This window comes from Capsicum annuum, chromosome 8 (genome assembly GCF_002878395.1).
Source record: "Capsicum annuum cultivar UCD-10X-F1 chromosome 8, UCD10Xv1.1, whole genome shotgun sequence".
Lineage (NCBI taxonomy): Eukaryota > Viridiplantae > Streptophyta > Magnoliopsida > Solanales > Solanaceae > Capsicum > Capsicum annuum.
Genome location: NC_061118.1, coordinates 68,117,695 through 68,136,229, shown reverse-complemented (window position 1 = coordinate 68,136,229; position 18,535 = coordinate 68,117,695). Strand labels below are relative to the sequence as shown.

The following is an 18,535-nucleotide window of genomic DNA, read 5'->3' as shown; positions in this document are numbered from 1 at the left end:
TGAGTAACTAATTTAAAGTTTAGTTTGAAATTTACTTGTACAAGTAAATCTTAATTTTAACTTTTATATTGGCCTAATAATTAATGGGTTTATCAGTTTAATAAGACTCTTTTGTTATGTTTCACACTTTTAAACCTATTAACAGGAAAAAACTTATTTTTTAGATGATCAAAGAAATTTGATAATAGCGATGTTACGTTTAATAAATTTTTTCAAAAAAAATATTACGTAACAACTGTTTGTCTACTTTGATTAAAAATGAAAAAGCCGTGTAAATTTTGTCTGTTTCACTGACGTTTTTAAATAAAAATAAAAATAAAGGAGAAAGGAATGTCATATAATTAAAAAATATTAACATTTCACATGTGGATGGTAATGTGGCATAGTCATGTAGTTTTTTTTATCTAGGTCGCATGCTTGGTGGAATTTCGTTAAGGGGAGGGGTATTTTTGAGCCAAATATTTAATAGAGGGGTATTTTTGAGTCATTTCAGATAGTTCAAGGGTATTTTTTATTCTTTTCCGAATTCCGTTAGAGGGAGGGGTATATTTAAGCCAAATATTTAATGAAGAGGTATTTTTGAACCAAAAATCTAACGAGGGGCATTTTTAAGCTATTTCAAATAGTTCAAGGGTATTTTTAAACTTTTTTCATTTAAAAAATATAAAATACTACAAAACACATATAAAAATCACACATGCATGTAAGCTAATCAAAACAACGTTTAAGAAAAAACAAAAAATGTAAAAATATATGAAATTTCAAAGACATAAAGAATGAGAACAAAAATGTGAAAAAAAATATGTCAACTTTCTTGAAGGGGAAAAAACATATAGAAACAATCTTATGAGTAATTGAGACGGCGTTGTTGTTTGAGGAGTCGTTTTATTTATAAAGTTTCTTTGCTTTGTATTTTTGAATGAAATTAAATTATAAGCCTGTTTGAAGTAAAATTAAATTTTGTCCGAATTATTAGGAAAATAATTAAATGGTAAGTGTTTTAGGAAAAGAGCAAACAAAACAATTTTATCTGTAGGGGAGTCTTTTGATAAAGAGTAAGAAAATTTGAATCACTTTTATAAGGATCTTAAGTCTCGAATTCAAGCTCATTACATGTGGTCACATTTGATAGAGACCGATTTACTTTTAAATATGGGACTTTCGCATTACGAAATCAAATGTTCGAGTCCTAATATGAATATCAGATACGGAATGATTTTCTTTAACTATTGATTTAAATGGCTTGGAAATTCATAACCTTGACAAAATCTTTCTTTACTATTAACATTACTAAAAATAAAATTACAAAAACAAAGCTAACTCAATAATTTAAAGCCACTTGGATGCGTAAAGTCCTGTGTTCATCCATACAAAAGTTTTCAAAGTTTATTGCTCAAATGTTTTCCTTCTTCGATTGTTGATCAAATTATTGAAAAATAAATGAATAGAACTTATAGCTTCGAATAGAACTTATAGCTTCCTTCTTCTGCTCAGTATATGATGAGATGTTCAAATAATTAAAGCGCATACAAAATGCTATTTTATTAATTTGAAGTTTAAGATCACTAACTTTTTGAAGCACAAATAATCTTTGGCCTATAAACACTTTGAAAGCTAGTTAAGTGTACGCATTTCGCATGTATAAAATTAAAAATAAAATAACATGAAAATTTTAAAATTAAAAATATACTTAAAAGGAATATGATAAATCAGTACTCACAAAATTAGAGTGACACAAAATAAACTACACACAATTATAAACAACCAAAATCTAAAAAGTTAAAACTATGCAATGCAAAGTAGACATACTCTTTTTGTCTTTATTTTCTTTTGAGTGTCGATCCTCTTTTCTTCAGTTTCCAATCTCCTTTTCTGTCACAATAAAAATATTAGAATATATTGATAGCACATCAAAAGTATCTGAATTTAATTTCCAAAAAAAGAGAGGAGTATACAATATAAATCTTCTAATCACTTAGAGGTCCATTTGTTAGAGTGTATTAAAACGTAATGCATGCATTAGCCTTGTGTATTGCTAATATCTTGTTTGATATATATTTAAAAAATACAAATGATAGTTCGCATTTGTATATGTATTTTATAGTTTGCACTTGTATTTATATATATTATAGTTCGCATTTGTATTTATATTTCATAGTTCGCACCAATATTTTTAAAGGCGGAGGTGTAAGGCGAGACGTTTTACCTGGTACGAGGCAAAGCGTAATCCCCAAGGCGATGAGGTGTAAGCCCAATGATCCTTTAATTTTTAATATTTTATAAATTAATATTATTAGAAATAAATATTTTTAAAAGAGGTAAATCACCCAAAAAGGTAAAATTATATAAAATTATAAAAAGAAATAAGTAGAAATGCATCTAAAACTATTTCAACAAAAAAATAACCAAAGTCACATAATACAACTAATATATAAAGTCACCTTCTCATATAATAACCTATTATGACCTAAAAAAAACAAGTTGGTTAAAAAAAATAGTACATAATTAATCAACACCCACCTTCTCATTACTCGATCAGTATATTAACAAACTCATTTACAACAACAACAAATCCAGTGTAAACACACTCATTAACCGTAAATTGTATTTTAAAGAGAGCAAAAAAGTAAATATCTTGAAAACTAGTCACTATATGACTTGCAAAAATCTCAAAGAAAAGAAAGGAACTAGGAAGATGAAAGTGTGTGCCCAATACCTTCTTGAGTAGTGATACCATCGACATCCACTGACAAATACATTTGAAAGTGTGATTTTTAAGCTTTCTTTTACTTTTGATTTGAGTATTTAAGTATTTATCCATCATACATTTTAATATTAAGTTTAAATTAGATACTTATTAATAGAAAAAAATTATTTTATTTTGTAAAGTTTTCTGGGCTTACGCCTCACGCTTAGGCGAAAGCCCCAACGCTTAGGCGAACGCCTCAAATTTTGGGGCGTTCTCCTTTCGATACGTTCTCCTCCCCAAAACGCCTCGGTACATTTTTTGCTATGCCTCACCCCGAGGGTTGTCCCGAGGCTCGCCTCAGACTGCCTTTTAAAGCACTGGTTCGTACTTGTATTTGTATGTTATAGTTCATATTTGTATTTGTATTTTATAGTTCACAATTGTATTTGTATGTTATAGTTTGCATTTGTATTTATATTTTATAATTCACACTTTTATTTGTATTTGATAGTTCACACAAACGAAAAGAAGAAAAAATGAAAAGGGAAAAAAATACAAAAAAATACAAAAAAAAAAGTAATAGAAAATGGAGAAAAAAAAAAGGAGAAAAAATGAAAACGAAAAAAAGTGAAAAAGGAAAAAAGAAAGAGAAAACAACAAAAAAAGGAAAAGAAAAAAATGAAAAATAAAAAAAATAGTAGAAAATAGAGAAAGAGAGAAAATACATGAGAGATGCTATGAATTATAATTATGGATAATTAATAGGCAAAAGGGGCTATGAATTGTAATTAATTGAAACTTATGCTAAATGGAATAATTAGTAATCTACGTTTGCTAAGTCATGTAGTTATCTTTATTTTTTTTTACCTTTTTTGTGGTATATGTGCCTTCTTTCTTTCGGTTTAAATTTAGGTTTAGGATTCATATTAGGCTTAGGACTCCTTTAGATACAAAGGATTTTTTTTTTTTTTTATGAATTATGAATTTTGTAATGTCGTAACTTTTATGTATAATTTAGTTCTAATATTGTTGCATGTCTATGGTATATTTGTTTTAAGAAGTTTGTGATTTTTTTTTAACAGGTGCATTAGATAAGAGGGTATGAAGATCGCGGATTAAGATAAAATGTTAGTAGCTAATTATGTTTTGACTTGCTTTTAGACAGGTTTAGGTTTGGTGGGAGTCTAGGAGCATTGTGTTTGTCGTAGTTTTAGTCTCATACATGTATTTTCTTCCTTTTGATGTCTATTACCATATATTATATATTGTGTTTCAGTTACCGCATTATTTCATGCATTATATCTTTGAATATTATCTATTGCTTTCCTTACTAATTGATATTATTTTTTTATTATTATATTTCCTTAATACGGGGTACTAACGTTGATATCTTCATTGCAGTAATTTCTTGGAGTAGAGCAAAAAATAACTTTATTGTTAGAAATTTTCATAAATCCTCCACTACGTTGCTACTTAGATTTTTCAAGCAAAGTAGTTTCTTCAATTTCATTCGCCAGTTTAAAACATATGTCAGGATATTTTTACTCCTAATTCATATCTAATAATGTTATTTTGTCTAGATTATGAATATTTTCAGGTGAATTTCAAAAATAGATCCAAGTTGGGGTGTTTTTCAAATTTAGACCAAGTAAAAAAGATTTCTTAAAATAGCCTTTATCTATTAACTAATATTTTTTGAACAAATTGCCCCTGATCATGGAGTAAATTACATAAATGATCTTCATAATGGATAACAACTCCATATTTATATCTTTCAACTTTTATTTTTTTTTATTTTTTTAATTTTACTTTGATTTTTGTTTTTTCTTTTCTCTTTTTCTTTTTAATTTTCTCAACTCTTACTTTTTTTCTTTTTTCCTCTCAACTTCTTTTTTTTTTCCTTTCCTCTTTTTTTTGGGTCTTTTTATTTTTTCTCAACCCCTACTTTTTTTTCTTTACACCTTTCAACGTCTACTTTTATAAAAAAAAAAAAAATATTTTCCTTTGATCTTTTTCTTTTTAAACTTTTCTCGACCTTTATTTCTATTTAATCTTTTTTTTATCAGCATTTATTTTTTTCCTATTCTCTGTCAATTTCTACATTTTCTTTGATTTTTGTTTTTTAATATTTTCTTCATTTTCTTCTTTTTTCGCAATTTTTATTATTTTTGTTCTTTTCTTCGATTTCTTCCATTCAAGTTACATCTCATGAGCAAGAGTTGACACTATCACATTATAAAGGCAAGACTTACGACTTTTGAACATTAAGCTATGTTTCATGGGTAAGAGTTGACACTACTACATTGTATAGGCAAGACTTCTGACTTTCAAACAATAAGTTATGTTTCATGGGCAAGAGTCGACACTACCATATTGTATTTTGATTTATGAGATCTTTTATAACTCTTACCTTAGAGGAAAGACTTAGCTCAGAGACTCTCAAACAACAAATTATACCCCACGAGCAAACGTTGACTCTACCACGTTATGTTTTCATTTACGAGATGTTCTACAATTATTGCCTTAGAGGCAAGACTTAGCTCAAGGACTTTCAAACAACAAATTATGCCCCACAGGCAAGAGTTGACTCTACCACATTATGTTTTCATTTATGAGATGTTCTACAAGTCTTGCCTTAGAGGCAAAAGTTGACTCAAGTACTTTCAAACTACAAATTATGCCCCACGGGTAAGAGTTGACTTTACCACGTTATGTTTTCATTTATGAGATGTTCTACAACTATTACTTTAGAGTCTGGACTTAATTAGCTCAAGGACTTTCAAACTATAAATTATGCCCCACGGGCAAGAGTTGACTCTACCACGTTATATTTTTATTTATGAGATGTTCTACAACTATTGCCTTAGAGGCAAGACTTAGCTCAAGGACTTTCAAACAACAAATTATGCCCCACGGGCAAGAGTTTGACTCTACCACATTATGTTTTCATTTATGAGATGTTCTACAACTCTTGCCTTAGAGGCAAAAGTTGACTCAAGTACTTTCAAACTACAAATTATGCCCCACGGGCAAGAGTTGACTTTACCACGTTATGTTTTCATTTATGAGATGTTCTACAACTATTACTTTAGAGGCTGGACTTAATTAGCTCAAGGACTTTCAAACTACAAATTATGCCCTGTGGGCAAGAGTTAACTCTACCACGTGATGTTTTCATTTATGAGATGTTCTACAACTATTGCCTTATAGGCAAGACTTATCTCAAGAACTTTCAAACTACAAATTATGCCTCACAGGCAAGAGTTGACACTACCACGTTATGTCTTCATTTATGAGATGTTCTACAACTCTTGCCTTAGAGGCAAGACTTAGCTTAAAGACTTTCAAACTACAAATTATGCCCCACGGGCAAGAGTTGACACTAGCACGTTATGTCTTCAATTATGGGATGTACTACAACTCTTGCCTTAGAGGCAAGACTTAGCTCAAAGACTTTTAAATAATAAATTATGCCACACGGGTAAGAGTTGACACTACCACATTATGTCTTTATTTATGAGATACTCTACAACTCTCGCCTTAGAGACTCGACTTATCTTAAGAATTTTTAAAAAACTTCGTAACAATAATTCATGCCCTTAAATTTGCTTTGATTTCAAAAAAAGAAGATACATTTGCGAATTATTCAATTTTTTATTTATTAGCAAAATATAATAGAAGTTGAGAAAAAAAAAGCGATCAAACAAAATAGAGAAATAAAAAAAAAGATTGAGAAAAAAAGGAAAGAAAAAAAATAAAGATCAAGAAAAAATGAAGAATTGAAAAAATAAAAAAAATAAAAATGAGAGAAAAATAAAAATAAATTTTGAGAAAAATGAGGGGAAAAAAGAGAACTAAAAAGGAAAAAAACGATCAAACAAATAGAGAAATAAAAAAAAAGAGTGAGAAAAAAAAGGCAAAAAAAAAAAATAAAGAGTAAGAAAAAAGCAAAGAATTAAAAAAATTGAGAAAATAAAAAATGAGAGAAAAAATAAAAGTAAAGGTTGAGAAAAATGAAGAAAAAACAAGAGAACTGATAAAAACCAAAAATAAAAGAAGCATAAAGGTTAAAGACAAATGAATTAAAAAAAGAAAAAAAAGAAATAGATAATGCTAGAGAAAAAAAAAGAGAAAAAAAATAAAGGTTGAGTCAATGAATTAAAACATGAAAATAAAATTAAAAAATAAAATAAAAAGTGAAATAATAAAAAATAGAATAATAAAATTAATGAAAAAATAAAAAAAATAAAAAATAGAATAATAAAATTAAAATAAAAAATAAAAAGTGAAAATAATAAAAAAAAAGTTGAGAGACAAATAAGTATGGAAAGTTTAAAAGATATATTTGAGGTGTAGAGGGGCAAAATGGTACTTGTACTATACATAAAAAGTAGGGAAGATTATTCTTTAAAGGCATTTCTTAAGGTCAAATATCTAAAGTCACCCATATTTGGATCTATGACATGCAATTCCTGAATATTTTCTGTGTTAACTTCAATTTGATTAGTTACGATTTCTAAATAGCCGAATTCAAAATTTTATTTTACATTATAGAGTAGTGTGATGACAATAATCCGTTAAAATTGACGTGCAACACACAATCCTAAATTAATAGTAATAATAACAATAAGCATGCCTTAATTTCAAATAAGTAGGTTCATCTCAAACAAACATTATAAATAATTAATTGAAATTCTATCTTTACCTTAGCTTATTTTTACTCTATTTGTGATATCTCATCCATGAAACATTAAATTATTTACACTGTGATGCCCAAAACCAGACTTGCTTTATGTTGCTGTTTTACGACAGAGTGAAAATCGTTTTCATTTTCTGCCTTTATTTTAAAAATTAAGCTACTCTTCATTATTGAATAATAATCATACTCCCCCTGCCCCTTTTATCCTATTCAATATTTATTTTGTCCTTATAATTTTCATTCTATATATATATATTTTTTTTTTTTTGAGATAAAGGTAACATAATTTTAATCTTATATTTATGTAATACCTCTTTATATTATATGTAATATATACATATTTTAAGATCGTTATTTTAATATTATATATATATATATATATATATATATTAAAGAGTCACTTGATGTGAGGTGTAATTATAATTATTCGGGGATAAAATTCATGATTATGTTATCTTGTGTTTGGTTAGAGGTATTAGCTAGTATCAAAATTATTTATTCCACCATTTATACCACAGTGATGAAATAGATTATCACATATACATATTGGTATAATTTATTTCGAGATAACTAATCCCAGAATAACTTGTTCTCAACCAAGTCACCCTTAAGTGTGTGTATATGGAGTCCGAACCCTAAAAGGCTATATTTTTTAGATTAAATACCAAATGTGACACTTGATTTTCAAAAATACCAAATAGGACAAAATGCTGGACCTTCGACGATTTACTTATTTCATTTTTTTATACGAAAAAAGGGACAAATATACCCTCAAACTACGATAAATGATACTTATATATCGTCCGTCATATTTTGACTACACATATGTTCCTACCGTTAATGAAATGATATATAAATACCCCACACACGAACAGTAGAGACATATGTGTACCAAAAGTATGACAGAGGATATATACGTAACATTTATCATAGTTCAGGATATATTTGCCCCTTTTCTATTTTAATTTTTTATTTCAAATTATTAACTCGAATCCTCTAATAGACTTGTTATTTTCATCCCTATAATGATATTTACACACAGTACAGTAACACTTACTACTATCAATTTTTTTAAAAAAATCATTAACCAATAACACCCAAAAAGAACACCAAATAAATTGAACCTTCATGTTTGAATTTTCAGCGAAATTCTATCGGAAAAACACTACCCACCGTCGGTCAACACCATATAGGCACCGTTTCTATTGAATCTGAAACACCCCACCGTGGAACCATCGTCGCACTTCTAGCTCCGGCCATCTCTGGTCTAATTTCCACTCCCTCCAATCAGTAAACACCAACTAGTAGCAACGATCAATTCTTTCAATTTGATGGGATTCACGTTTAAGAAAAAACAAAGAGAGTATCAAATTTGGAACAAAAATAAAGGTCGGACGAGTTGGTTTGAAATCGGATTCAATGAATTTATTGGGTCGGTAGTGGGTTAGGATTAGTTATTTGGGATAATAAAATTAAAATCGAAAAGGAATAAATATACTCCTAAACTATGATAAATGGTACTCCCTCTATTTCATAATAAATGAATTATTGGATTTTAACACACAGATTAAGAAAAAAAAATCCAAGACATAAATTTAACATAATTTTTCATTTTTACCCTTGTTCAAAGTACAGAATAATATTTATTTTATTCTTTTTCAGTTGATGAGCCCCTTGGTTGTCAAATTTTCAAGGGTAAATTTGAAAAAAAATTTCAATGATTCATTTATTTTAAAACACCAAAAATACTCTAACAATACATTTATTATGAAATAAAAGAAATATATATATACTCTCGTCATACTTTAGGGTACACATATGTCCCTACCGTTAGTGTGAGAGACATATATATGCTATATTATAAATAGTAGGAACATATATATATCTAAAATATGATGAAATATATATATATATATATATATATCATTTATCATAATTCAAAAGTATATTTATCTTTTTATTTTTTATAAAAAGTAAATCACTGGTATCCGGGCGACTTTCAAGTCGCTTGTTGCCAGGCGATTTCCAAGTCCATTTTTCATAACAAGACTTTCAAGATATATACAAGGCAAGGCCAATCACGGAAATCAATGAAAACTAAGTTCTAGGCCAATGACGGAAATCAACGAAAACTGAGTTCGCCATTTAGTTCATTCATATGAAATTGTAGTTTTTAATCAAATGTAACAGATAACTAGCTTTGCTTTTTTTTTTTTTTTTTTTTTCATTTTATTACTTTCTCTGTTTTAGTTTGTTTGTTTGATCTTATTTTTACATATAGTTCAACAAAATATATAAGATTTTAGAATCATATGCTTTTAATTAAAAATATGCAAAACATATTAAAATATTTTTTAGTTTTATATCCATAAATATATCATGAGGAAAGTAACAATTAGAGAGTAGCTAAATATAGAAATTCGTTTTCTTAGAAACAAATTAAAATAAAAGTAAGATAAAAAAAAATAATTGAAACAAATGAATTTATTTTTTGGTTGAGTTTTCATATTTACAGAGTCTTTGATAAGGAAATCATATATAGCTCTTTATAATAATTGTTAACTAATAATTTATTGTTGTAAAAATGATATTTTTTTTTATAATTTCTTATTCAATGTTTGGTACCTGTATTGGATGCTCAACTAATTCGGATAGTGTATTTCAGGACCTATTTTGAGAGTGACACTGTTAATAAGATTTTTTTTCATAACTAGGGCTCGAACCTGAAACCTTTAATCAAGAGTGAAACAGTCTCACTATTGCACCACAACACATGAGGTGAAAATGATATCTTGCACATTAGAAATTAAAAGTGTAAAATATTTTTCAACTACCAATACAAATAATTAATATTCGGAGGCGAATTAAAATTTAAAATTTAGCAATTTTTATAATGACCGTAATTTAACATAGAATAATAATCGTATATGGCATGCAATTGTTAAGATGGTTGTTCTGTCATATTTAATCAAAGGTTACAAATCATAAGTGAATTAATGAATTAAATGACCGACTTTTTCTTTGATTTCCGTGATTGGCTTTGCTTGTTTATATTTGGGGAAAAGATATAAATGTTATTTCGCCTAAAATAATTTGATTGATATAGCTATTGATTTGACAATTTCAATAAATAGTCATTTAAATTTTTCTGTCGCTGCTACTATCCCTTTTTTATCTTTTTCTTATTTATTATTTAATTTTTAATATCAATTATTTTACAGGTTACATTCTCTTTCTTCCTATTTTTTTGTTTGTTTTTCACTAATTTTTTTTCTTTTAATGTTGTTAACTTTTATTTTTTTTAAGAAAAGTCCACTCTGTCCACCTATTTATTTTTCAGATGCAATCACAGAAATAAAAACATGAAATACAAGTGCACCCATAATTATTCTATCTCTTGTCATATGAGTTAACACTATAATGATACTTTGACTTTTTATTTTCCTACTATCTCTCTCTTTTTAATAAAAAAGTTAAGGAATGCTTGGACAGTATGGATACAAGGTTTAATAAATTTTACATATGTTTGCACAAATTTTCACAAAATTTTAAGTGAAGTTAACAAATTTGCGAATAACGAATTACTATATATGCTTGCACAAATTTTCTCTGTAAAAGGTGTATTTATGTCGTATATATATTGTGTCAATGTGGTATAACAGTGTATCAATCTATCATAAAAGTGTATCAATGCGGTATCAAAGTATATCAATGTAGTATAAAAGTGTATCAATATGACATAAAAGAGTATCAATTGGGTATAGGAACTGCATGTACTTGCATAAAATTTTCTTTCTTTATTTTTAAAAAGTGTATCAATATAATATAAAAATGTATTAATGTGATATAAAAGTGTATCAATTCAATATAAAGATTGCATGTGCCCAATTGGACCAAATGGCTAAAAAGAAAAATAAAATTGGACCAAGTTATCTATCTTTTTAATTATAAGCCTTTTTTTTTTTAAAGATCAGCCCATATCTTTTTTCCTTTATATTTTGAAAGTGGTGAAAAATGAATTTGGAAGTCGCCTGCAAGCCAGCGGACTCGCAAGTCGCTTGAGTCAACATTTTGTTCCATTTGGAATCTTTCAATAACAAGTGTCCCATTTGATATTTTGTCTCAGAAAAACGGCCCATTAGATTCCAACTTTGTGTATATGTATGTACACATATGTGCGTATTTGTATTTCATCATTTTTTTGCTACATTTATTTTATATTATTTTTGTTGACATGATACAACTCTTAAGAAAATTTTACGTAGAAGTGCATTTTATTGAATTGATCTTATTAATGAAACTTTAAAACTTTAAATTTGTTTATACATATAATACAGTTACTTAATAGTAAGAGTAAAAAATACATAATACAGTTTTCTTGATTTTATAAATTGAATAAGTAAATTAAAAAAAAAAAAATTTAGTATGAGAGTCAAATGATAAGAAACGATATTATAGATAAATAAGTTGTGATTGTCATGAATAGAGTATTACATAAATTATAATTTATCTAAATAAATATAATCTTTAAAATTCGGCCTTATTTTTATTCATTATTTTATATTTTCTGCATTGAAATATGTTTATAAAGTTAATATTACTTATTATTTTCACTTGTAAAATAAATATCAGAGTTTTGATTATTATTAATAATATTAATTTTTTTATTATGCTAATTTACTTCATTAAAGATCATCATTAGTTTATATACTTAATTAGTACTTTTCACTTTTTTCAGCCAGAAGATAATGTTTGTGTTTTTATGAAAATGCTTTATATGAACTTTAAAAAAATAAAAATATGATGATTTTAGAAATAGTAAAAAAAAGTTGATGATAAAGGAGATAATAGACATTTTAAAAATTTAATTAGGATAAAGAAGGAATATAATTATTATTCAAAGTTGAAGAGCGAGTTTGATTTTTTTAGATAAAGTTGAGAATGCCAAATGATTTTCACCCTTTTAGATGAGTTGATGTCTAAATATTTACTTGTTTCATCATCTTATGACAACTTTTTACATTTGGTTTGTTAATAACACTTTTCTGTGAATGAAAATTATTTCGAATTTTTAAATTATTCATATAGTAATAAAATATCATGTCATATTTATGATTGCAAATACTAACAAGAATATTTTTGGTATGAAATATCTTTTTCTTTTTTGGGTTAATTTTGGTAAGAAATATCTATTCAGCTTGTGTGTCATAAATTTCTTCTCCTAAATTTTGAATTCATCGAGGTCTATTGGAAAAATCCTCTATATCTATGCGGTAAGAATAAGGTTTATGTACACTGCTCATTGTAATCCTCACTTTGTGAGATGATATTGGATATGTTCCACTTAAATTTATTTTGAATTCAACCAATTACTGTATCGCAATCAATTACTCCCTCTATTTGAAAAAGAATGACCTACTTTGACTTGACACAAAGTTTAAGAAAATAAAGAAACTTTTGAATCTTGTGATCTTAAATTAAATTTGTGTCAAATGTATCAAAATGCCCTTTAATTTTGTAGTTTTAAACATGCCATGTGAAAAATTAAAATTAAAGTATTATCAAAAAGAGAAAGAGATCATTTTCTTTTTAACGAACTAAAAAAAAATTAGATCATTTCATTTTAAACGGAAAAGTATTAAATTGTGTGTCAATCAAACATGAATAAGTAAATAATCGAGGGTACGGGGTTGTCTGCAAAAAAACTGACATAACGTAGGGTTTGAGTTTAGGTTTTGTTTGACCTAGCTAAGCAAGACCTCAAAATCCAAAGCTACCAACCAACCCTCTCAAAGCCGAAGGGAGAGTGCCCTTAAATAATTGTGACTGATGACATCCTGGTGGGACACCAAACTTAAAAAGACAGAAATAAGTGGGATTAAGAGAGTGTTTGGCTGTGCTTATAAGTTGGTCAAAACAACTTAAACACTTTATTGCTTATAATAGTGTTTAGTTTTTAAGTAAAAATCAAGAAGCAACCAAGTAGGTGTTTATTTTTTTGAAATTTTAAGTTGACTATGTAAATTATTATTTTGTCCCTTGCAATTATATGTTATTTCAATTTTACCCTTAATCAACAATCTTATTTTGTCTTTCAAATAAATAAATGGGTTGATTAGCCCCGCTTTAAATAAAACAAAAAATAATGATACGAATCTTAACGTAACCATAAAGAAATAAATAATCTTTTAATATATAAAAAATATTTTTAACGCACAAATTAATAGTCATTCATGAAAATATTTTTTTAATATATATAAATATATCTATTTTAATTTAAATCATTTTAACAATAAAAATTAATAATAATCAACTCTATGTATTATTAACAATTATAAAGGTATTTCAATCATTTTAACAAAAAAAAGTGCTTAAAAATATTATTTATCAAATACATCAATAACTTTTTTTAAGTTTCAACACTTTTATCCAAACACTTAATTATTTATTTTTAAAATGAGTTTGACACTTTCAAAAATACTTTTTTCAGTCGTTCTTTTTCAGCTTTTCCAAACGGGTTCAAAAGATAACAAAATAAAGGAGCATCTAGTGTAGTCTAGTCTAAAACCTCCACCATTGTTAATTAAAGTGACATTTCATTCTACAGCTATTAACACCTGTCTATGGCTACAGACATGCTAAGGAAGAAGGAAACCAAACAAAGCGACAACCCAGCCGATCCCCATTCCCAGGAAACCGTGCAGCTTATATTATATATAAAAACAAATATACACTTGCCCCAATAGTCTTTTACTAGCCTTTTTATGAAACCAAGAAATCTATAAGCCATTTCATGGTACTAAAACACATTAATCTAAAAAAAATATAAAGTTGAAAAGAAATGCAGGAGAACCGAAAAAAGGGAGTCCTTTTAGGATGACCAAAAATGGATTTTATGTAGAATAGTACTTGAGTTGAAGAATTGAAAATTTACCATGGATGAAGATGGGCAGTAAAGGAACTTTGCTTTTCAGTGAACTTAGTTCTTTCCTTTTCCTTTCTGATCTGAGTGTCCATAGCCATTGCCATAGAAGAGCTGTAAGCGAGCATCATATTCAGTTGTGGTGCCATGAAATAAACTTTGTGATCCGTCTGTAGGAGAAAGCCTCTGGAAGTGAGGTAAAGTAGACGGCGAAGAGGAAGAATTGGACTGAAGGGTCCCCCTATTGAAACCAGAAGCAGATGAAGATAAACTGAAGTTCAAATTGTACTTGTTACTAGTATTGCTCTGACTGGAGGTCACAGCCGGGACTAGGTTGTCACTGCCGAATGGGAAATGCTGCAGCTCAGGTTGATGGTCTCTAGAAATACTAAACATTGATGAAGAAACTGCTAGTAATGGCTGTTGAGGATTTTCAAAATAAATTTGGCCCGAGAAGCCAGTAGAGTTGTCGATTCCACGAGTAGTTGATGAACCTAATAGTCCTGAGGTAAATTGCTCCAAGGGATTTGTACACCATTGCCTCGGTGTGTTTTGATGAATGGAGCCATTAGGACTTGTGTTACTCTTGTTGTCACTGTTATTATCGTTCATACAACCTGTCAGTAGCTCGGTAAAAGAAGAGATAGGGTGCATATTTTGGTGATGAGCAACAACAGAAGACTTGTTTTCTTTCTCTTTTTCCTTCTCTGTGGCCCTTTCTCTTGCTCGCTCCCGTGCCTTGAGCCGACTATTCGATCTGGAAAGTGTCAATCTAGAACCTTTGCTTGTCTCAGAATTGCTACAACAAGGTTTCTCTTGTTGCTGTTGCTGATTGTAATTTGGATCATCATCCATTTCAACCTGAGCTGAATCAAAACCCGGCTCAGTTCCAACACTAGACCTTTTCTCGTCGCTGAGCTGCAGTGTATCAGGAAATGCCTCGAGAGGTGGAAGCTCAGAGATTGAAGGAGCAGCTTCTTTTAGCAACCACTCCACAACTTTGCTTGGCTGTTCACAGCCGAGCCGGTCTTGCAAATCATAGAACTGTATCGCCGTGTTGACAGAGAGGCGAACACGTCTGTCTCTCAACCCCTTTGAAGTCAATACTTTGCTATGTCTATCTTTCCCTCCGGATGCACGAGACTCTCTAACAATTCTTGATGAAGGCCACCCATAAAGTTTTCCAATGCCACCAAGATCAGTACACTTGTTGACTTCTCCTGCATCATCTACATCATATTGGTACTGCTTATCCTCCTTGTTGCTGATCCTTGGAAATTTGCACTCTTCAGTTTGAATCTCCTCCATCTCCGTAATATCACTTTCATACCTTTCTCAAATAAATCCTCAAAATCAAGAAAAATCCAAGCTTTGAAAGTTTATTTCTTGATTCAAATTTTCTTGAGAGAGAAATTAAACCACAAGAAAGGGTAATTTTCTATGTGGATTTGGAACTTGAATTAGGGTTCAGAAGTGGACCAAAAAAAAATAGAAGTAGATAATACTATGAGCTGTATGTTGGGGGTTCTTGGGCTTTGGGGGGACTGTATGAAGACATTGGTTTTAGATGTACTTCGCATTGATCATGATTACACACTACGTTGGCTTTTATAATGATATATAAGAGTGAGTACATATATAAAAAGGCGTTTTTAGCGGTTTGATATATCACATTCAGCTACAAATAGGGCTTGGTTCAATTGTCAGAAGTAGAGGGAAAGAAGGCTTCTTTTTGCAGTGCTTTGAAAACAAAGACCTGTGTATTTTTCAGAATTCCTCATCTTAGCACCACACCACTGTTACACTATAGGAAAACATCAAAACTACAGTCACAAAAATGACCAAAAAAAAAAAAAAAAGAAATGAAAAAGCATTTTGTCTTGAACGCCCTAAATTAAATTTTCCAACATATGATCTCATAAGCTAGTGTAGATAAGGGCTATGGTGCTTGAACTTTTCAAAAATGTTTGTAGGATCCTCCAAAGTTGTGCATTTTTGAAAGATCCGATATAAGTTCAACAACATTTTTGGAGAGCCTGGGCCACACAAGCTAATGATACTTAATACTAATGAAAAGATCTATCCTATTTTCTTTCATTTCTTGAGGACATACCTTTCTTTGAGCTGAAACTACTAGCTTTCCAAAGGACTTCCTAATCTAAGAAGACGAAGAAAGAAGCCTGTGGAGGTGAGTGGCGAGGCTTTTTTTGTGTGTGCGTGTGTAATTAAAGATCTGCTGACCCAAGAAATTGCAGAAGTTATTACTATGCTCAAAAAGAGAGAAGATAAAGTACACAACCAAAAGATAAAGAAAAGATAAAGAATGACAATATAGTTTAAAAATAAACAATGTCCAGTGGAACTTTTAAGTTCATTACTAAATATATATCTAATTAATTAGCTTAATCAAATCGATATTAAATGTTGTTGTTTTCATGTTTGTCTGTCAACAACAACCACCACATGCAAATCTACAACTGTTGGATCTGAGTTTTTTGTTCTCTTTGAAAGGCTTGTACGCTGTAGAGCAGCTCCTGGACGTTTCACATAAAATCAAATTACAGATAAAACCCCTTTCTTTTGTTATGGGCAAAAAATTCAATGATATGCTAAAATAGCAGTGCAGGAAAACGAAATTTTCCAAGAAAACAATTACTGTTGCATCTTCAACCCATTCAAAAGAAGTTTGTTTGAGCTATAATAATTCACGAAACAGAAAAGAAACAAATATACTTGCAAACTCTAATAAACAGTACCTATATATCTCCCATCATAATTTGAGTATACATATGCTCCTATCGTTAATGGAATGGTACGTATATACCCTTCACACTAATAGTAGGGGCATGTGTATATCCCAAAGTATGACGAATGATATATACATGTTGGATAAAATTACTACAATATTGATATTGCATAGGAATTAATGATAGTAAGAGTTGTCACAAATACTGTGTCGTGGCAAGCCACTGCCTTGAAGCGATTTCGGCCCGACTTCGGTGCAAATCCTTTTAGCCGGTCGCTCCTCAGGTTCCACAGCTACTTCCAAACACGTGCACTCGTGGCTGGAAGTTTGGAGGTTGCCCAAAAATTGTCAAAGAATAGGAAGCCAAGATACGGTAGAGAATTGATGAAAGAGAGAGAGAGTATTTTGTTTTCTATGTTTTCTTGCCTCTTATTTCTCAAATGATACTTCTCAAAAAGGTATATCATTCACGTTTCATCCATCAAAAGAGTAAGAGAAGATACACAAAGTTAATGTATGTAATGTAACATTACTCTTGAATTATTGATATGTCATAAAGGGTAGTAACTTTCAAGACATCTGAATGTCTCTTCATTCACAAAGTTACATTTAATCGTCATTTGAATGAATGTACATTTATGAAGTTGTGACTCTCACATCCTACAAACTCTTATGACTTACGGATGTTCACACAAATTTATTACAGAGAGTTACGAGTGTTTTTTAATCTTTGCATTAATTAAGAAGAAATTATACTTCACCCCCCCCCCCCCCCCACTAATGCAAAGATAAAAAGTGGAATAATTTTTGGGCAAAAGGAAGGAACATGTACTTAAGTGTCAATATCTTTTGATTTGAATTGACACGTAGTGATGTGAGACAACAACAAATATCCAAAAATTAAAGTACTCTTGAACTAGATGGACATAAGTTGAGACCTCGAAAACACATATCATATTCTTGATTTTAAGCAGCCTCCGCGATACTACAAAGTGCTTTTATGGTCATGCACATAAACCTCGGGTCTCATGAGTGCTCTAGAAAGACGACCCAAGTCTTTCATAAAAAGGTGACCAACCTTTTACACTCACTTAGGTGATCCATCAAGTCTATCTCATAGACCACCTTAAGGCTATGGAACATTAAGAGCAAAAATAAGCTCAACCTTATAATACACCACCTCACACCATAGGGGTAGGATATGTAGTGTTTATTGAAGGCCTTTATGGCTTCGTTTGACCGCAAATGAGTATCCACCATATTACCTCAATCCGTGGGCTTTATCCCTATCCCCCTTGACGATTCAAGGACCATTTTCCTTATCAAACCTTTGGTCATAAGATCCATCAAATTTCTTTCAGACCTTACATATTTCAAGGAAATAACACCATGTTTTAATAATTGTTTAACTGCACCATTTCTAATGCGAATATGTCTTTTTTTTTCATTGTATACACTATTTTTTAGCAATCCTAATTA

The 18,535-nt window shown here is 29.6% G+C and overlaps 1 protein-coding gene across 3 annotated transcripts; it reads right to left on the bottom strand.

Annotated features, from left to right (window-relative positions):
• Positions 1–1,642: 1,642 nt before the first annotated feature.
• On the bottom strand, positions 1,643–16,667 carry LOC107856986 (transcription factor TCP2). 3 transcript variants are annotated; one of them, XM_016701942.2, is made up of 3 exons: positions 16,424–16,667; positions 14,323–16,114; positions 1,643–1,872 (listed from the first exon to the last, which is right to left on the bottom strand). In XM_016701942.2, the coding sequence occupies exon 2, from the start codon at positions 15,616–15,618 to the stop codon at positions 14,368–14,370; it is 1,251 nt and encodes a 416-aa protein (XP_016557428.1). In that variant the 5' UTR covers positions 15,619–16,114; positions 16,424–16,667; the 3' UTR covers positions 1,643–1,872; positions 14,323–14,367. The 3 variants fall into 3 exon arrangements, with proteins under 3 accessions (XP_016557428.1, XP_047251655.1, XP_016557429.1); XM_047395699.1 differs by having other exon boundaries at positions 14,323–16,667; XM_016701943.2 differs by lacking the exon at positions 1,643–1,872 and adding an exon at positions 8,386–8,708 and having other exon boundaries at positions 14,323–16,667.
• Positions 16,668–18,535: the final 1,868 nt, after the last annotated feature.